At 52.8% G+C, this 20,279-nt stretch overlaps 1 protein-coding gene across 3 annotated transcripts in view; it reads right to left on the minus strand.

The window, feature by feature from the left end:
- The window catches only part of LAMA5 (laminin subunit alpha 5), an 88,792-nt gene that overhangs the window by 18,217 nt on the left and 50,296 nt on the right, over positions 1 to 20,279 (minus strand). The window contains exons 10-38 of one of the 3 annotated variants that reach the window (XM_032704786.1): positions 20,049 to 20,183; positions 19,547 to 19,609; positions 18,216 to 18,356; positions 17,709 to 17,846; positions 17,328 to 17,462; positions 16,708 to 16,842; positions 15,048 to 15,185; positions 14,859 to 14,911; positions 14,564 to 14,663; positions 14,079 to 14,131; positions 13,567 to 13,672; positions 12,652 to 12,751; positions 12,299 to 12,455; positions 10,084 to 10,213; positions 7,577 to 7,719; positions 7,376 to 7,482; positions 6,542 to 6,695; positions 6,045 to 6,205; positions 5,446 to 5,554; positions 4,896 to 4,993; positions 4,173 to 4,374; positions 3,649 to 3,775; positions 3,335 to 3,474; positions 2,559 to 2,674; positions 2,066 to 2,277; positions 1,631 to 1,835; positions 1,311 to 1,455; positions 615 to 755; positions 97 to 261 (exon numbers count right to left, since the gene is read on the minus strand). In XM_032704786.1, the coding sequence (XP_032560677.1) occupies positions 97 to 261; positions 615 to 755; positions 1,311 to 1,455; positions 1,631 to 1,835; positions 2,066 to 2,277; positions 2,559 to 2,674; positions 3,335 to 3,474; positions 3,649 to 3,775; positions 4,173 to 4,374; positions 4,896 to 4,993; positions 5,446 to 5,554; positions 6,045 to 6,205; positions 6,542 to 6,695; positions 7,376 to 7,482; positions 7,577 to 7,719; positions 10,084 to 10,213; positions 12,299 to 12,455; positions 12,652 to 12,751; positions 13,567 to 13,672; positions 14,079 to 14,131; positions 14,564 to 14,663; positions 14,859 to 14,911; positions 15,048 to 15,185; positions 16,708 to 16,842; positions 17,328 to 17,462; positions 17,709 to 17,846; positions 18,216 to 18,356; positions 19,547 to 19,609; positions 20,049 to 20,183 (3,809 nt within the window). Of the gene's footprint in view, positions 1 to 96; positions 262 to 614; positions 756 to 1,310; positions 1,456 to 1,630; positions 1,836 to 2,065; positions 2,278 to 2,558; positions 2,675 to 3,334; positions 3,475 to 3,648; positions 3,776 to 4,172; positions 4,375 to 4,895; positions 4,994 to 5,445; positions 5,555 to 6,044; positions 6,206 to 6,541; positions 6,696 to 7,375; positions 7,483 to 7,576; positions 7,720 to 10,083; positions 10,214 to 10,500; positions 10,640 to 12,298; positions 12,456 to 12,651; positions 12,752 to 13,566; positions 13,673 to 14,078; positions 14,132 to 14,563; positions 14,664 to 14,858; positions 14,912 to 15,047; positions 15,186 to 16,707; positions 16,843 to 17,327; positions 17,463 to 17,708; positions 17,847 to 18,215; positions 18,357 to 19,546; positions 19,610 to 20,048; positions 20,184 to 20,279 lie in introns of all 3 variants that reach the window. The other 2 variants (XM_032704785.1, XM_032704783.1) reach the window with 2 other exon arrangements.

Consider the following 20,279-nt stretch of genomic DNA (forward strand, 5'->3'; position numbering starts at 1 on the left):
CAACTGGAGCGTGAGCAATACCTGCATGTCAGAGGGAATGCTGCTGGCATACGTGTTGGTGGGGTCAGGGTGGTCCAGTCACCACTGGCCTCTTACCTGGTCCCCAAGGTAGGAGCTGGGTGCAACCCAGTAGAGCTCCTGGTAGGCATCTGGGAGGTTCTTGAGGTCAGCAGTGATGAGCTGCTCTCTCAGGCTCAGAGTGGTTGGCACTTCGTGGCGGTCGCTGCTCAACAAGAGCCACCCGCTGTTCATGTCGACAAACTGTGGGGGAAGAGCAACTGTGGATCTTCTAGTGGAGTTACAGAAAGTATTCAGGTGAAGAGCAAGTCCCAGAGCAGTGGAAAGGGCTCACACCTCACATGTACTGATGAAGTCACTGGAAAGCTGAGCATCACCCCTGCTTCCCACCCAGCACAGTCCCCCCACGCCATGACAGACCCCAAAGACAAGGAAAAGAGGTTGAAAGTGGGACGTGGGCACAGAGCGACAAAGATAACCCTCCTCACAGGGCAACTTCCAGAGGGGTACGATTAATGCAGGACAGACTCAAGGGCAGCAGGGAGCCCATGGAGCACACCTGACCTGCAGGCTCTGTGGCCCCTGGCCCCTCTCACCTCAGCACGGTGCTTTTCCGCACTACGGCAGCGATCGGTCGCACCGAAGCAGAAACACTTGGTGCAGCCCTTGGGGTTGGTGGCATCCAAAGAAAATGTCCCCAGGCGGCACTGGTCACACCTCAGGCCCTCCACATTTTCCTGGAAGACAAGCAAAGCTCAACAGGGTCAGCAGCTTCTCAAGAGGACAGGGATGGTTGTGTGAGTGATTAAAGCACAATGACCTGATGCTGAAAGACAATAAAGCAGTCCCTGAACAGGTCTGCTTGCAAAGCACCCATTAAACAGAAAATTCCCTGAGAGAAAGCACCCTTTAAGGAGGCTGGAGCAGGCAGCTCAGCAGCAGCCTGATTTACTCTGCTGCCATGCAGGAGCAGAAGAAGTCAACAGGGCTGACAGCCTTGCCTGCAATGGGCTCTGACACTGGGGTGGAGCCAGACTGGCTGTCTCCTCAGTGAGAGCACAAGGAGTGAGCCTTCATGGCCAGGAAAAATGGAGAGATAAGAGCTTTTCAGGGTGCTCTCAACCCACCACCCCATGGGGCAGGCTGGCTGTACCTCAGGCACACAGACACTTTCCTCCTCCATCCCTGCTCCCTCTGGCACACCAGGTACCCACAGCCCTCCCAAATGCTAGCCAGAGCAGGAGAGTGGAGCAGAGGAGAAAGGCACCACATGAAGGCATCGAGGGACTAACCTTGCAGTGACACTGCCCTGTGACCGGGTCACACGTGCTCGCCTCGGTGCCAGCCTGGTGGCAGTCACAGCGCCGGCACTCGGGGTAGTGGTAGTAGCCAGGGGCACAGAGGTCACACTGTCGCCCGATGATGTTGGGCTTGCACCTGGGTGGACACAAGAGCCGCAGTGTTAGAACCTCTGTTGTGCTGTGTGAGGAGCTTTCAGAGTTACCCCCATTCTGCATGTTTCCTCCCTGCAGCCTGTCGATGTGTCCCATCCCTCCAGCGGGGACCAGGGGTGCTGCCAGATGTCCCCATTGCCGGGACAAGGCTCCCTCACCTGCACTGCCCGCTGTCCACGTCGCAGCCTGGCTCTGTCAGCTCCTGCACGCCGGGCCGGGAGCAGTTGCAGTCCTCGCAGCCGATGAGGGGGTGGCAGCCAAAGGTTTGGGGCTCACAGACAACACACTCTGGCTTCAGGGTGTGAGGAGGGCAGATGCACTGCCCTGTCACTTCATCGCAGAGACGTGTCCCGCAGTCGCAGGCTGGAAGGGGCAGAAAAGGGCTGGGTTTGGTGGAGCAGGACCCAGAAACCCAAGGAGAGCGTGGGGAACGGATGCAGAGCTCAACTGCTCTGAGGGCAGCTGGGCTGTCTGTACGAGGTGGAGCCATTACAGGGCTGGAGGACACAGCCATTTCCCAAAACAGCCTTCAGCTCTGTAAGAGGCAAACCAGCAAGAGTTGGGAAAGCAGGGCGGGAGATGGGACAACTCACGCCTGCAGTTGGGGAAGCCCCAGTATCCAGTGGCACAGCGGGAGCACTCCCGGCCGATGACGTTGGACTTGCAGGGACACTGCCCACCGAAGGGCTCGCACTGGCTGCTCCGAGCCCCGGCCTCGTGGCACCGGCACGGCTGGGCCCCGTTGTTGTAGAACAGGGACAGGGAGATGGCAGAGTCGCGGCAGAACCTCGACGACGTGCTGGGGCTGCAGGGGAAGGCAGGAGGAGTCACCGGGCTGCACATCTCCCCACAGCCTCCCCACCACCCCAGAATCCAGCAGGATCTCCTGCAGCAGCAGGTACTGAGTTAGAGGGTGGGAGAGCCCTGTGACATGGAGATCCCCTAAATACCCACATTTGGACAATAGATAAGGAAAGCCTTAACCAGCCCCCTCCCCTGCCCCACATGAAGGGAATGTGGTTTTGCTCCCTGAGGAGGATGCAGGCTGCAGACAGCAGAGAGGGTACCCAAAGCCAAGGGTCTCACTTGATGTAGAAGCTGTTGATGCCACAGCTGCTGATAAAATCATAGGACTTGTCCAGGGGTTCCTCCTGCAGGTACTGAGAGCTGTAACTGTCCTCAGGCACCACAAGGATGTAATCCTGCAAAGCAAGGGCAAGCTGGGTGAGCCAGGCTCTCAGCTGAGACAGGCAGACAACCACCCAAAATGACTCCAAAGTCCAAATGCACCCTCAACTTCTCATCCCTTGCTGGACACAAAGCACCCAAGCACTGCAAAGACCAGGGGTCACCCCTCTATTGGGGTCTGTCCATCATGATCCATCTAATCTAATGCTCCATGTGAGGAGTGCCCCGAACTCACTGGAGTAAAAACAGGCAGAACACCTCAAAGGGCAGCACTGGTTGTGCCTCAGCAGGGAGGGAGTTGCTGGCATCACTGCCATCTTAAATCTCTAGACATGAAGGCACCTGGGTTCCAACTCTGTCTTTTAGCCATTTATCCAAATTTTGGTCATTCTCATCCTGCTACCTGAGGATAACAAGGGCTACCTGCCCCCATGATGAGACCTGTCTGGATAAAAAATACTATGCAGGTCTAAAATACTGCTAGGGCAAGAGTAAGGCCTTACAAGCCACTAACCACTAAGGTTAGAAATTGCAGCTTTCTAGGGTAGTTCAGAGAATGAGTGACAGTGGGAAACATTCCTGCGGTCACACAGTGACAAAAATCCAAGGAAAAACTCCAGCCCTGCTGAAGCCTGGTCCAGCATGCCCTGGGAGCTCCCTGGAGAGAGGCTCACCAGCCACAGCTGCTTGCCCTCTGGCACTCGAACAACCACAGTCAGATCATTATCGGTGACATCCAGGACAATCTGGTCCTCAGAAACTACCAGGCTCCGGCACCCGTAGCCATGTGGGCAAAAATTCGCGTTGGTCTGACCTGGAAAGACAACAAATGTATTGGTCCCACATTTCTCTTGGACCCCCTATCACACCTCCCAGTTTGGAAGGGATGAGCAAGTCTTCCTTCATCTTTGCGATCCCCAAAGAACCCGAAATTATTCTCTGGCATGAAAAGCTTTCAGCAGCTCCCCCGGGTCCTCGCTCTTCTCACCTTGCCAGATGCGCCCCCCGTTGATCAGCACTTCCACAGGGAAGGTGGGATGGTTGGGCTGGTAGTAGTGCAGGATGAAAGCGTAGCGTCCCAGGGTCTGGATCCTGCTGTTGAACACCACTGCAGCCTGACCCAAAACGGGAGAACAGAGACAAAAATCCACGTCTGATGCCTGTACTCACAGCTGGGGTATTTTTTAATTATTGCACAAATTCGTGCTCTTATTGCACAACTGTCAGGTCTTGAGAATTTGGTGAATCAAACCCCTTACATGTCTCCACACTCCCCCCTCTACTAATGCCACCTGCAAAGCTTTTCCTGGGATCCCAGAGAACCAAGCAGGGTTGGATGGAGCTAACTCAGGCGAGTCCATGGGAATTACAGGCTCAGGGACAAGTTTAAAGTCCATATTCAATTCTGAAAATGCTCATTGATAAGCTACTCAGTAGATAAGGAAAACTTCTCCCTGTCCCACTGGTCCACTGTCACAGCACCAGCAAATCAGCCCAACCCACACTGACTACCTGTGGGGACTGCAGGAGGATGAGCTCTGCAGTGGGGTCCATCGCTGTGGGAGGACGAGGAGCAGGCTGCACCGGGACCCCAGATGGAACCACATGGACAGCCTGAGCCAGGGGGACGTCAGGGGCAATGGGCAGAGCCTGGGCCCCCTCCAAAATGATTGACTGAGAGAGCTTCAGGAACCTTGAGGGGACACAGGAGCTGCTGCAAAATAAGGAGAAAATAAGATTTAAAGATCTCTGACACAGAAAGAGGTTCTGTGGTCCTGGCAGAAGTACACCCTGTAACTCCTGGTGGATTACAAAGCATGCCTGCAGAGGGAGAGCTTGCTAGGACCTCTGGGGCTCTGAGACATGGGCTCAGCAGGATCTGGCACAGGCTAATTCCTCTGCAAACATTTATTCAAAGCAGTGTCAAAAATCTGGATACAGCGAGTGTCTTGCTGTATGAGAGCAAGCAGAGGAATGCCTATTTGGGATAACACCTGAGTGTCTGCCCCAGGAGGCAGCATGGTGCTCAGATAAAGGGCCAGCAGCCTGACTCCCAGTCCATATTCCATTTCTGCCTGCTCAGTGGACACAGGCAAGGAGCTTCACCTCAGCCAGAGACTTCTTTCTGTTGTGTCAAGAACTTAAATGGCTCCAAATCCGAGGGAAGTAAGAGAAGTAATAGTTTTTTGAACAGCCACATTCGTGCTAAAACCATGAGGGACCTGAGACTCGTACCTGTTCGAGGAGAACGTGCCATGGACGCTGATGCAATGCACCTTCGGCTCGATGAGCTCCATGGTGAACTGTGCAGCAGGGATGAGGTACACCTTGTGCTGCCACACGTGAGAGAGAGAGAGACACTTGCTTATGTGACAGCCTCTGGCAGTTCCTGTGCCCACCAAGCTGACCAACTAAGCACTCATCAGACACTTCAGCTAATGCATGGCAGGTCACATCTTTGTTCATTGCCCCTTCTTCCTAATGCATTTAGGAGCTCTTCTATCCTTAGCTGAGCTACTGTGAATGCACTCAATATAAAAAGAGGCACTGCCCCAGAGCTGCAGAGCTCCCTCTGCAAGAGCAGCTGCTTCTCCCCATTTTCTCCCCAATTCCAGTCCCATGATCTACTTCAAAACACCCCATTGACCATGTTCTCCACCTTGGACTGGTCATGACACAGGCTAAGATCTAGTATCCAGTTCAAACAGTACTAGAAAATCGTTCTAGAGGCTGGGTACCACTCCTTGCAACCTGTTGACAGTGCTGCCCTTGCTGGGAGCCTTACCAGGAAGAAGTCAGCCAGATCAGAGGTGAACCGAATGGTGGCCTCCGAGGTAAGTTCAAAAGTTGCCATACGGCTCTGGGAATCCACAGCAATCCCTCGACAAAGGAAACTGCAACAGAAACACAGTTCTTGAAGCCAGCCTTGAGCAGGGTCATGACCCATTTCTTATCTTGCCAGCTATATGTCCTGAAGGGATTTACACAATGTTCCTTTTGATGTTTTTTCTGGCAAGTCATGAGTGAAGTTTCCCAAGGACACCTCAAACATTTGTTTCCTACTGCAAAGGTTGCAGTCTGAAGTCAGACAGGGTTTGACCTGTCTCCATTAAACCTGCCTGTAGGTCATTCCCTAAGTCAAGGCCCCTACCAGTGTATCCAGCTGTAAATGGATGCAACAGATTAGCTCCTGGCAGAGGCATTAGAGGACTATGCTGGCACAAGAACACAATTCCAGTGGATGGCCAGCCACTAAAATCTGTGTCCAGCTGAGGCATTACTCTGTTCATGTGATAAACCAGAAAAAGTTCCACTCAGGGGGGAGATATCCTTGCCATGGCACAGGAGGACTGTGCCCTTTCTCCCTCTCAGAGGTGAACATACCTGTAGACGCAGGGGTAGAAGGTGAACGTGCCCTGCTGCATGGTTGAGTGTGGTGAGCTCACGGCAATGCCCACTGTCTGCAGGGCGTTGGTGTTGGCATACTCCACCACCAGCACGTACTTCCCAGGCTGGGCAACAGGCAGGGATAGCTGGACTTCCACCTGGAGGACAGAGGGATGACCTAAGGGAGGGTCTTCAGTCCCACTCCCCGCAGGGAGTGTGGGCAAGATGCTACAAACCTCCTCTGTACCTGAGGGGACAATGGGACAACTCTCACCAAGTCCTTGCAAGCCCTTTACATGGGAGACTGTTTTTGGGTGCCTTGAGCAGGGCATGCAAGCACACAGCTGCAAGGCTGATGGGGCAACAGTGGGGTGTATGTGGGTGTAAAATCTTTCTGGTAGCCTGCCCAGGCGCAGGTAAAGCACCACAGAGTGGGGGCAGAGGGGTGAGCGCTGCAGTGCCCGTGTGAGGGATGAAACACAAGTGCCACTCACATCACTGCCACTGCAGGTGGCCATCCGTGGGTGGGAGGGGGTGAGCTGCTCCGTGGGACACAACCTGGGGAGCCGGTTGTCCAGCCTGCACACGGCATCCACCCCTGACACAGCAGGGAAGCCGTCCACGGACAGGTACCGATACAGGAGGCAGCTGAAAACATACAGAAAAAAATTACAAAGTACAAATGTTACAACAAGATTGTAAGAGTCGAGAGCACCCACACAGCCTGGTCCCAGCCAGGTTTGCAAAAGGCTTTGGTCTATCAGGAGAGCCAAGGAGCACCTCTGGTTAGTGGGGAGCAAGAGACTGGGTATTATGGGATTAGTGAGGGCAGTAACAATAAAAACTTTCTCCCCCTGCATTGTGCTTTATCCTGGGGACCATTACTATAGTGGAGGGGACAAGTGGTGTCCAGAGACCGACTAGCCTTCTTTCCAACAGGGACAGAGGTTCTGGGCAAGCAGATGCACTGAGATGCTCCAAGCACTACCAGTCTACCACTGCAGCCATTTTCCAGGGCTGCTGACCGACACACAACCTGGCACTGGGAATCCTGCCTAGCAGGGAGGCAGGCTATGGTTTTACTGGGTGAGCTGGCCCTCCAGGGTCCATGAGAACACACAAACTGCCTGTGCCATGGATGAGGAGCTCTGTGGGTTGGCTTTCTGGGCCAGTGCAGGTTCCACAAGCTCTATAATCCCAGCAAAGTGCTCTACTAAGTAGTTTTACTGTATCCAGACCCTCACAGAGTATGGACTGTATATTCATTAACCCTGGGCCAAGAGGAGCTGAGTAGATCCCCCACAGCACAAAGATGTGGAGATTCTTACTTCTGGGTGGCTTGTTCAGGGGATGGTTGGTAGGTACATGGCTCTGTGACCTTTAGCTGCAGGATTGGTGCTTCGTAGTATGAGCTGGGTAGCAAAACCAGATAGTCCTAAGAGGAGAAATAGGAGAGTTGTTATGTTTGGGACACTTTGTCCCCAGGGAGCTGCTGAAGCCCCCATGGTGGATGGAGCACAGGTCCTTACCAGCAGCACACCCTCTGCTTCAACAACCAGAGACCAGGTGCTGGGGTTGAGTACGAAGGGCTCCCCAAAGCTGTTCTGGGGGACGGTGACAAAGGCTGGCTCCGTGCTGGGAGCAAAGACAATCTGCTTGGTCTGCTCTGTACCTGGAGTGGGAGGGATGAGAGGCTGTGAAGGGACTGGAATGGAAAACCTGGGGCTCCACATGGGCAGCTCTGCTCAGGGAAGCAGCTCTGTGGTGCAGCTGGGAGTTCCGGGCTCCCACTCTCTCAGCGCTGCCAGAGCAGATGCACCCCAATTCCACACTGTCCTGGAACAGACACATCCACTCTGAACCTGCTCAGTAGCTTAATGGGAGAAAAAAAATAAAATCACTGCAATCTTTAATGCCAATCCAGAGCTCTCACAGCGTGCTCTGCATCCCCAGACTGCAAAGCATGGAGTATTACATGCCAATGAGTATTTTGCCAGCTAGAAAAGGAAGGAACTCATCTGTGAGGAACTTATTGTGAGACAGATAAAAAGAATTGCCCAGATGCATTTTTCCTTAGGGATATTCTGACTCCAGCTCCACAGGCAAGATACTTATCTTCTGGTAAACTCTCAGACCCCCAAGCTGTGCTCGTGTCTTCCTTCTCGCCAGCCACAAACTCTGCACTGAGATTTAGACATTGATTTTAACTGACAGGACAGAAAGGGTTTAAGGCTTGATCCTGCTGCTGTTGAACAGCTCCTTGGCTCAGCTGACAGTCCCACAACCTCTGAATTCATTAAAGTTGGATGCAACAATGATACAGTAGGTAGAAGCAGCCTGTCTGCCTGCCCAGCAGTCTCAGGAGCGTTCTGGAGAGCACAGATGAGAGGGATTCACCGAGAACGGCTGCACGGTGAGCAGATGGGATGAAGGAGGAGTGGGGAATGTGACACTGACTATCCTGGTGTGGTACGTGGACATCAAGGCACAAAGCAGAGGACCAGAAGCTAAAGCAAGGGCTTGTGCTACTGCTGGGATGGGTAATCCTTCCCCATGTGTGCCAGCTCTGTGACATGCCCGGCATCAGCTGAGGCTGAGCCCTTGCTTTCCCAGATGGGAAAGGAGAGGTGAGGATGCAAGGAATGAAGAGATTTCCCTGAACAGGCAATGGGGTAAATTTCTTGACAAGTTGAAGTTTCAGATCCCTTTGAGAGATATGTAGCTCAAATTGAGGTGGCTTCTGGAGGTGGGGTGGGAGAAACCAGTATTGACTGCAATTCCTACGCTTGGAAAAAGCTTCCCTTTTTTCAAGCCACATCTTCCGACTTTACTTCTTTCCAGGTTGCTTGTCCTTGACCATGTGAAGCCTATTCCACTCAGGTAGAGGGTGGCTGAGCATTTCTGGAGCCTCCCAGGGATGCTGCCCTCCCGGATCCTGTGGTTGGTGAGCCAGTCTGGTTGTTTGTCTTCAGCACTAGAAAAATGAAGTGTTGCTTCTGCACATGGCGTGAAGCACATTATAAGGCAAATGAGCTCTGCTGCTAGATAGGACAGATTAAATACTTCCTGACCTTTGGTGGGATCCTAAAGCACGACCATGGCTCATGCTTCTCTTGTCTTTCTACTGCGCAATATGACTGGTCATAAAAATAAAAAGCAGAAAAATAGTATCTTGGCATTTCAAACTTTGCATATCACATCAAAGGCAGAACACCTTCTATGTCAATTCAAGACAGAGGAGAGAACTTCACACACTGATAAACTGGGTGTTTGCTGTTGACAGCCTTGTGCTGTGCATGTATGGCCTGGAGGAAGAGCTTCAGCAGGACGATGTGGCTCTGGCACTCAAGGGGGTAAAATCAACCACCCATCAGGGCACCCGCACAGCCTCAGGTCTGTCCCCATGCAGTCTTGCTCATATTGTTTCCCAGAATATTTGTTCTCCAGGCTTCTAGGCTTGTTCATACATCTTTTGATGTCTCTTCTTCTCCAGCAGCTCACGGCTTGATAAGATGCTGCACCAGAGTGCAATGCCTGTATAACATGCACAATTCCACTCCACTTCCAAACCCCACACCATGTGTGAAGCCTTCAGCCTAGTTTGGGAGATGTGCACAGTAAGGGCACGACTGCCACATCAGGGCATCTGCTAAATAAAACCACATCCAGCTGCCAAAGTTTGGATCCACTTCCCATCACTTGGCTCTTTCTGGTTTTGTGGAAATTCAGCTCAATTCTGCTTGGGGCATTGGGGTGATTTTGTCCCATGCTGGAAAGATTGTACAGAATTGTACAATAGTCTTATCTCCCACAAGCCTGGCTGATCTCAGTCCTCAGTGTGCAGCACCAGGGCTGCTGCTGCTGCTTTGTTAGATAAAGGGGGCTGCAAATTCAAATCAGCCTTTCAATTGGAAGGGCAGGACTAATGGGTAAAGCCATATGGAAGCGTCTTCTGGAAAGGATGATGCAGGAGGTTGCCTGGGATGGGGAGGAGGTGGCGATGGCGCAGGGGAGCAGAGCAGTCTGGGATCCTTACCTCTCCTTCGTGGCTGATAAGCTGTAATTTTGCCATACACAGTGGCCCCTCCTGAATTAATATACCTCAGGATGACATGGAACAGATAGAGCTCTGCCTCCTTCACGTCTACAGTGACTCTGATTTTATTCTGCAAAAAGCAAAAGAGCACATGGGGCACACGTCACTGGGGGCCAGCTCCTGACAGCCCACCCGCTCTGTGGGAGGGCCTGACCCACCTGCCTACCTATCTACCTGCCTGCCTCTCTTCCCCCTCCCTCGCCATCCCATGGCACGGCTCTGGCCGGCCACCTGGGACGGGCACACTTGGGATGGGCACACCTGGGACGGGCACACCTGGGGCAGGAGAAGGGGCAGAGGAGCAGTGTCGCAGCGTGGGATGCTCTGAGTTAGTCCAGAAGTGAAAAATGCACTTACAGTTGCCACAAACATTAAACTTTCCTTCCTCAACGACCGAGACCCTCCCTTCCACACTGGCGGGCCCCCGGCTGACGTAGCGGAAGACGAGGCGGAAGAGGTCGGGGGAGGTCACATTGAGAGTCACCACTACCTTGGGCTGGTGGGAGAGAGAAAGAGGAGAGAAGCAGAGCACACCTTCAATTACCTCCACCGCCCGCACTGCCAGCCCAAGCGCAGCCGCTCGGCTCACTGCTCCCAAAGCAACATGCCACAGTGCGAGGAGGACACAAGCACACGGACCCTACTGCAGTCACGGCACATCATGGCACTGTCCCCTTTTTGGGACCAGCCACCGAGGGAGCAACCTGCCTGTGGGAGGGGGTGGAAAGGCTCTGGCCACATCTGGAAAGTGCTGTGGCACAGCAGGGGGGTTGGGCTATCCAGGGGCGCACACCATGCCAAGGGAAAGGTTTTAAGAAGCTCTTGCTTTTGTTATTGGCACGTTGCATCTGGGCTTCGTGTGCCATAACCAGCCAGCAGGTACCAAATGCTGAAACACCTGCACTTGTGTTTATGGGGCACTGCTCAACTACCTACAGAAGAGGCTGGGAATTGAGCTGGTGCCTCATCCTTGGGAGGCACCATCCCAAGGGCTAATGGACTGTGCCACTGATGGTGCATCAGCCCATTGCCCGCCTGGACACTGTTTGGCAAGACCCCAGTTAAGGAGATGCTTAAGTTTGACCTATTTCAAAGAGATCTAAGCTTAAATAACCTCCTGCCTGCACAGCAAAACTGGGGTCTGCCCAGGGAGACTTCTAATGAGGGCTGTGCATTCTCCAGTTACACTCCATCTTCCCACTTGGAGAGCAAACTGGAATGATCTTGAGGAGAACAAACTACAGGTGAAACCTGCCAGCAGGAAGCCACATGCCAGCCCTTTTACTGAGGCCTATTTCTATCTCAAATGCCAAAACTGGATGCAACACTAAAGCCCCAAGCTTGAGCATGAGCTCCATCCTTAAGCTTTATGGCTGGGATTTTCTCGAGGAAGCCTACAGGAGTTCATTGCTTAGCTCCTACCTACAATTCAATGGAAATGGCCCCTCTGTTACTTTACCTAAGCATGAAAAAGTGAAGAAACTGAAAGCATATGCATGAAAGTAAGGACCATCTTACATGGGACAAGACTGTCAGGAGAATCACTGCCCTGCATCCCATCCCCAAACACACATGCAATTCCACAAGGGCCATGCAGAAGAAACCACCGTGGAGGAAAAAGGGTCGACAGACGAAACAGCTTCACTTCTAGGGCTTACACAACTCCAGATTAGCATAAACCATCACTACAGCAAACCAGCTAACAGCAAGGGGCAGAGGCTGAAGGGTAACAAGAGGTCCAAGCTGAACATGGAAGCTAAGGAGGAGATTATTTATTTTTGGAAAAGGGAGGAAAGGTTTTGCTGAGTTGTAGGAAAGAGCAGTCTGATTAAAGAACAACAAGGAAACTGAGAGACAGCATTTACAGACACCCCTGTAAGTAATCACCAAGCTACCTTTGTCTAAATGGATTAGGATGTCACGGGACTTCCAATTTAGGATCTTTCCCCTCATCAGTCTATGCCATCCCCAGTGCTACAGGAAGTATCTGCACAAACAGGCTATATATACACTGTGCTGTTTATGTTGGCCATCATGTCACTTTGGGGGGTTGAGAAGCACTTGGGGTGAAAGATGTGTGCCAAAAGCACATCAGTCCTCCACCGGCCACATCCTCCCCAGAGGGAGCTGGGCTGGGATGCAGGCACAGGCATACCTGGATGGAGGACATCTGTGCATATCCTCGCCAGCTGAAGCCCTCAAACTCCAGGGGGTTGTAGCCAAAGCGCACGGCACGGCCAGATGGTGTGGTGCCTTCTTCCAGCTCGAATTTCAAGTGGTGAAGGTCAGGGAAATAATGGTCCCGTGCAGGTCTGGGGAAGAGAGAGAGCACTGCTACCTACCGGGCTACCTGCAGGGAGAGGCGGGACACCTCTGCCAGGCACGTGGCTGGTGTGGCAGCTGCCCAGACAACAAGGTCCTCATCCCCGTGGTGGCAGACGACACCATCCCTGAGGGAATGAGCAGGAGGCAGAGCACTCCAAGGTGCATCTCCTGCTGGCAGCTTACTGGGTGCAGGTGGGACCGCGTGTGCTCTGCCGGCAGCGACAGGTTCCGCTCCGCTCCTCGCAGGACGGCCCCAGGGACCCGCCGACGTCGCACCGGCAGCCTGCGGGCAGGAAGAGCCTGTTTATATTCCCTCCACGCTAACAAGCTCCTGGTCACTAATCAAAGGCACGTCCCAGCAGGCAGGGAGCCTTGGGCCGCTATTTTTATTCCATTGCATCCGTTTTCATATTTGGCCCCGGCCCCACTTGGATCGTCTCTTCTTCCACCTCAGTGCTGAGCTATTTCCAGGCGGCCGCGGGAGGAACAAGGTCTGCAAACCCTCATGGCTGGGTGCCGCCAGCAGCAGCCTTGCTCCCTCTTCCCAGCCCTGCCACGACTGTATGGACTGGCTGAGAGCGTCCAGATCTCCTCCTTTACCTCTTCCCATGGGCATGATGGAAAGCAGCCAACCCCACATGTCCATGCCACCCACTCTCAGCAGGAGGAAGGCACATGGATGCAAGGACACAGCCAGTGGTTCACACACCAGTTTGTGGCACTCTGAGGAACACCCTGGCTATTTGCTCCCCAGCCTGACAGACCCGTGTCCAATGGTTGTAAAAGTGTGAACTCAGGTCTCCAGATCCACAGAAGATCCAGTCCCTGCTCTGGGCCATGGTATAGAATCATAGAATCACCAAGGTTGGAAGAGATCTTTAAGATCATTAAGTCCAACCATCAACCCAGTGCTACCACTGTAACCCCTAAAGCACTAAACTGTATCACCCAAAAACGATGACCCAAAACAGGAGGTGGAACATCTCTTGCCTCTTCTCTCTACGGTCAACAATCAGTTGTCTATCCAGACCTGCATGTTCCAGGGTCAGTTCTTACAGCCCTTCCTATTCACTCAAACCCATCATGAAGGGGACTCACCTTGGCACCCAAAGTAATTTGCATTCTCCACATTGAAGTAGCCGTCCCTGCACGCCGAGCAGAACTGCCCGCACACGTTGGGTTTGCAGAAGCACTGCCCATCGCCCTAGGAGGGAAAAGCAGGCATGGAAACTCATTCCCTCCTGTTCCTTGTCATGGCTAAGCTGTTTCTCAGTTATTTGGGTTCTGGTCTGAGACACTGCAGAAGCATTTTTGAGTTTCATGCTCTACATGGCTTCCTGCGCGTGGGTGGGCCAGATAAGGGCCAGATAACTTAAATTACCCAACAATGCAGGCAAACAAAAATCCAGGCATCCTGGGACAGACCCAGAAATACTTAGGTGCCTAATTTATGACAGGTCTTAATCCCATGTTCTCATGCAAGCCCAGACTGTGGTGCAAGCTTTGAGAGCTCAGCGTCAGGCCTTTCCAGCAGCTGCAGGGAGAGACAGAGCTGAACGCTCCCAACACAGTACACTCAGAGGAGCCTGGAAGCAGAGGAGTAAACCCACCTGCCGGCACTCTGCGATTCTGCTGATGGTGCCCTTGGTGTCACACTTGCAGTCTGGAGAGAGAGAGATGAACAAGAAAGCCAGAAGGTCAATCAGTCCCTGAGAAGAAGCCTGATGGGGTCAGCACCCATCACACCGGAGGACTCTGAAAAGGGCTACATTTCATTTTGGACAGTTACTGCTGAGGACACAATGACTAAAGAAATTTGCCTTTTCTGCATATTTGGCCATGAAAAATTAAGCGTGCAAAGTCTGTAGGGAGGGTTGAGAATGGCAGAACTCATTGCATCAGCCTTATGTTTCAATCCCAAGCAAAAAGCTCCAGGCTCCAGCCTTTCCCCTTTGACGTGTTACTTCTGGGAGAAGACAGAAGGAAGGGCATCACTTCCATCCAGCAATGATTACCCCCCCCCCCCCCATTTGGGTTCTGCACCTTTACAGCGCGAAGGGGACTTCTTGGGGCTGTGCAAATGCCATTTCCTTACTCAGGCAACCATAGGGATTCTCTGGAGTCAGGTTCCAGTATCCAGGCTTGCATCTGTCACAAGCTGGGCCTTCAACATATGCCCGACACGCGCAGGAGCCCTGGGGAAAGGGAGGGGGTGAGAAGAGCAGGTTAGAATTTGCAGCACAGTGGCTGAAGGTGGGATCTGCTGCTCTGGTGTGGGTAAGGGCTGCTTTCGGGGTGAGCTTAAGGGAGAACCTGGTCCAAAATGAGATAAAGGGGATCATGCAAAAATGACCTGCAGGGGTGGGTGGGTGGGTTCATCTGATACTCACTGGGGCCAGCGAGGGATCTGCAATCTCCAACCCTGCTGGGTTACAGGAGCCCACTGGAAAACAGAGGCACAAGGAGGGATTTACGGAACTGGCTCACACACCCAGGCTGTTTGGGGAACAATAAACCCACCACACCACTATGTCCCAGGACACTGGAGTGTCCCAAGACACGAGGGAGAAGGGGACTACCTTCGCAGTGGGGGAATCCATAGGCTCCTGGCACGCAGCTGTCGCAGCGCAGCCCCGTCACTCTGGGCCGGCAGCTGCACTGCCCCGTGTCCTGGTCACAGGTGCTGTGCAGGGAGCCCTCCGGGGAGCACTGGCAAGCTGCAAAAGAAGGGAGAGCAACTGCTGGAGCTGCAGGGCACAGGGACTCCTGCATTCAAGGCTTCCCAGCAGCAGCCTCTTTTTGTCTGCCTGACCTTCTTCACCATCAAAGCAGCCAGAAATATGGGTTATAAATAACACACACGCTTATTCTTTGCTTTTGGTTAAAACCACCCCATCTTTTAAGAAAAACAGTACGAGCTGCAACGTTTATCACACCAATTCATATACATTTATGTGTGTTTTGGAGGCAGGGAAAAGTTCTGGTTGAGGAGAAGGGGAAAGTATGATCTCATCCCCCAAAAGTTAGTCACCAGTGACACATCAGGTTCTACAAAAGCCCAAACACCCAAGAGCAGCACTTGGCCCTCAGGGTCTGCCCTGTAGATGTTGTATGTGGGCAGTGGGGCTGTAGCACCAGGCCAGCAGCACAGCCTGGGCAGTTGAGGGCAAGGGCAGGGTAATGGTTCTGTGGCTTCCTGCACGACTTGCCTCCCAGGAACACATGCAGAGATCCCACTGCCCTATCGCAGGAAAGGTCAGCAAGCTGCTGGGGAGCTGCCCATGCCTTCCCTGCCCAGCCAGTACTCCTCAAATCCCTGCCAAAGGAGACGTTTTAGGCTGACATCCCCAGACTGGCTAATAGCAAAGCACTGCTCATAAAACAACCGATTAAAAAAACCATAAAAATCAGGTGGTTCTTTTCTTTCCTCGCTGTGGCTCCTCTACAGCTCTGTAATGTGGACACTGCTTCATGAGACCAAAAAAAAAAAAAAAAGGTGACTGCTGAACTCCTGTGAGACCATTTCATCTATGCCTCCAGCCTCTTCAAAGGCATATTGCCGGCATCAGCATTTGGGAGGAGTGCTCTGCCAGCTGGCACAGCTCAGGAGTCTACATTTAGTACAGTGCAAGAGGGTGATGATGCTCTTTTGTTCCCTCAGGGAAACTGTATCACGGATTACTTTTTAATGAGCAGTAAATTCTTGCTGGGAGACATAAGGGTACATCTGGCTTCCAGTCGGGCTGCTGACGGGGAGGGAGATGAGGACGCTCTGCCCAGAGCTGGGGAGGACTGGTCAGAGTATTTTGGGCCACAGGCATCTGCTCAGGGTGTTGCTCAGCCCTGGCAACTGCAGCTCTGGTCCAGGAGCAATGCAGTGCCCGGGGAAAAGGACAGAATCACAGAATTGTTTAGGTTGGAAAAGACCTCTAAGACCATCAAGTCCAACAGTTACACATGGCCCAGCCCGCCACCAAACCATGTCCCCAAGTGCCATATCTACATGTCTTTTAAATCTCTCCAGGGATGGTGACTCCACCACCTCTGGGTAGCCTGGTCCAGTGCTTGACAACCCTACTGATAAAGAAGTTTTGCCTAATATCCAATCTAAACCTCCCCTGGTGCAACTCGAGGCCATTTCCTCTTGCCCCATCACTTGTTACTTGGGAGAAAAGACCAATCCTCCTCTGGTTACACCCTCCCTTCAGGCAGTTGCAGAGCAATAAGGTGGATACTCACGAGTGCAGCTGGGGTACCCGTAGAAGCCCAGGGCACACTGGTTGCAGGTGTGTCCTGCAAAATTCATGTGGCATCGGCACTGGCCAGCTGGGCTGCAGTTGTTGTCCACAGCACCCCGGGAATCGCAGGAGCAAGCTGTAAGAGCAGGACTGTCAACAGCCTGATGAACCCTGTAGTCTGTGGCCAACCACTGCTGGTCTGTCAGTCCCCCCAGGAATTAGCCATTTCTATCAGAACTAAAATAATTTGTTAATTCCCTGGCATGTCAGGTGGTATTTTCAGCTGGAGTCATGGCCATACCAGGAAAATGCCACTGAGGGCTTTTTACAGCCCATTCAATGTTCCGCAGCAGTTTAGTAGGTTAATGCACTACAGTGACATGCAAAAAAGGCATAAGCTGAGACACCAGGTCACAGCAGGGTTGTGATGAGGAAGTGTGACTGATAAAAAGTGCTTTGTCTTCCAGGCTTTGATGTGATCCATGACCTCCAAAGCAAGCCTGCCAAATTCACAGTGCAAACCACATGGGTTTGATGTCGAGAAACACCAAAGCCTTACAAAAACAGGTATGTTTTTTAGAAAGTGACAGACCAGCAGGAAGCAGAGGTTAAGGCCCTTACCATAGCAGTGGGGGTAGGAGTGGTACCCAGGGCTGCACTGCTCACACCGTGGCCCAGCAAACTCGGGTCTGCAGAAACAATTCCCGACGGAGTCGCAGCCTCCCGGCAGCGTCCCAACAGCACTGCAACCACACACTGCAACACAGAGAAACCATCTGCCCTGTGCTGGGAGCACACAGCAAAGCTCATGGCAATGTCTTTTCCTCTGAAAGCTTCTCAGGTGGGTGTTTAGGTGCTGCTCTAAGAATTCAACCCGTCAGTCTCTGTCCATTGCACATACTCTTCAAAACACCCAAAAACCCACTTTCCAGTACTTCAACCCCCTGCCAGAGAACTCTGGCTGCTGTAGCCACCCAGGCCCACAGGAGGACAGATACTCACGCTGGCACAGAGGGTAGTTGAAGTAGCCTGGAGCACACTGGTCACACAAGTGCCCTTCAAATCCTGTTCGGCACTGACACTGCCCGGTCTCGCTGTCACAGGTGCCATCATACTGACCAGGGCCAGAGCACTGGCAGGCTGGAAAGAAACAAGGGCACTAATAAATAAGCAGGTTCTTCATCTTTCCCCTTCCTAGGGAAGGAACCAAGAGCACCTGTTCCTCAGGGGTAGAGGAGCAGTCGCTGGAGAAACCCTGGGGGATAGAGCTGACAGCAAGCATGCCTGGCCCATAGCTCACATCCACAGAGAATTTCTCAAGGGCTCCCCTCAGCCTGGGAGGATGCTGGAGCGTCAGGGATGGGTGGAAAGCAACAGCAAAAGTCATGGGAATTTGTCACTTGGAAGCAGGGTTGGAGAATTCCTCCTCCCCAGCAAGGAGAGGCACGTTCCTGCCCAGCAGGGGGGTGAGCAGGGCGAGCTTGGGGCCACTGACCCCCAGTTACTCACGCTGGCAGCTGGGTCCATAGTGGCCTGGGGCACACTGGTCACACTGTGTTCCCTGGAAGTTGGGCTTGCACACACACATCCCCACACGAGGGTCCTTGCGACAGGCGTTGCCTTCTGTCCCACCGGCGTAGCAATCGCAGTCTGGAGAGGGGACACACAACAGGCAACACCACACACGGTTGTCAGTCGAGCTCTGAGGTCCCACAAGGACAGGGCAGAAGGTGCCATGAGAGGCAACAGCTCAAGCATTTCCCCCTCCTGATAACCTTCCTATTAGATGCAGATGTTTTAACCAAACCCTGCTCAGGCAACAGCACCCGTGGCTCGTGGGATGGCTGGGAGAGCTCAGCACCATGCAGGTGTGAAGGTGCTGGGTGGGCAGCAGGGAAATGCACAGGGCAGGCAAACGCTGCTTCCACAAGCCCAGGCAGAGCTGATTCAGTGCAGCACTACCTAAATGTGGGAATAATCAGAGCCTTCAGCTAACCAGGGTGAGCTTTGAGCTTTCTCTCTGGTCACTCCATGCTCAGCTGCATGTGAGACCTCCCCACTGCCAGGGCAGGCAGGTGCTGTGGCTGAGCAGTGCTGAGGCTCTGAGCCAGCCCTGCCATCACTGACAGCAGTGGTGTGGGGTGCTGGGCTGGGAGAGAAGTGCAAATATCATCTGAGAACTAGAGGGAGGGGAAGGTGAGGAAATGAGAAGGGAAGTGAGAAATTCCAGCTCAGGAAAGAAAAAATCTGTCTGGAAGATACAGAGTTTAAAATATCAGAAGGAAGGAAAAGGTTATCTGGAGCGTTCTGGGGAGCATGAGACAGAGGAGGATTCGGTGGGAAAAGAGACAAGAAAAAGCACAAGGGAGTAGATGAACTGAGAGGAGTGAGCATGAGAGAGGAGGGAGGTGGAGGGGAGCAGGGATAAGGGCATGGGTGAACTTTCTAAACAACACAGAAAGTGACACAGAGGGAGCAGCTGCCCGTGCACACTTCAGAGGCACCCACAGCAGAGCTCCCAGCTCAGCCACAGCCCCTCCGTGGTATTTCTCACAGGGTTTCTCACAGGGAGGCCAGAAAGGGCAGCCCCATGTGGCCTGAACCCCAGAAAAAAGTAATTACACAGGCATTCAAGGCTAGAGTTTTCATGTCTATAAAAACAGGGATCCTAAAACTTCCTTTCCCCCACCCTCAGCTGCCTCCTCTCTCAGACCACTCCCTGTCTCATACAATGTACGTGCCCAGTAAGCTGAAGACCTGATCTTGCACTGGATGGGGAGATGCAACAAAAATGATATCATGGTGATTACCAAAGCATCAAGGAAAACTGCACTGCTTACTTATTATCTGTCCTGCAGGAAGCACTTGCTCTCCAGTATCGTTGTGAGTGAAAGCTGGAACAGCTACACAGAGAAAGAGACATTGCACAGGTCATCACACACCCTCAAAGAAATCCTGTCAGAATATCAAGGGCTTGACAATCCTAAAGCTGAACAGGCTGAATGAACATGTGGAACATGGAACAAAGCACAGATATCCCACTAAACAACAATCCATTACAGCCCTTGTTAAACTGTCTTTCACAGAAAGTGAGAGATGAAACTCCAGCAAAATGGAAAGCTCCCACTGACTCCACAGAGCTGAGTTCAGACCATTCAGCTCTGGTCCAGCTTCCACCCAAGCCAAACGTGGGCTTGTTCCCACGTGCAAAAACTCTTCCTGGGACAGGAGTGCCAGGTGGCATGGGGAAAAGGCACACAAAGAGCAGCCACAACTGGAGCTCTTGGCTCTTCCCGCACCCCCTGGATCTGCGGGATCCCAGATCTGATCACTCCAACTTACGGTAACAGTGGGGGAAGTTGAGGTATCCCTCAGCACAGGCATCACAGAGCTCCCCAGTGTAGTTGGGTTTGCAGTAGCAGCGGCCAGTGAGGTCCTCACAGGTGCCATCAGTGAAGTCAGACTCGCAGTTACAGCCTGCAGAGAGGGACAAGCCGGCAGCGGTGTCACTGCCTGAGACCCCAAACCCCCTACACCAGAAAAACCTCCCAGCCCAATCCTCCAAACCACCCT

Source organism: Chiroxiphia lanceolata, chromosome 17, assembly GCF_009829145.1.
Source record: "Chiroxiphia lanceolata isolate bChiLan1 chromosome 17, bChiLan1.pri, whole genome shotgun sequence".
NCBI classification, from domain to species: Eukaryota; Metazoa; Chordata; class Aves; order Passeriformes; family Pipridae; genus Chiroxiphia; species Chiroxiphia lanceolata.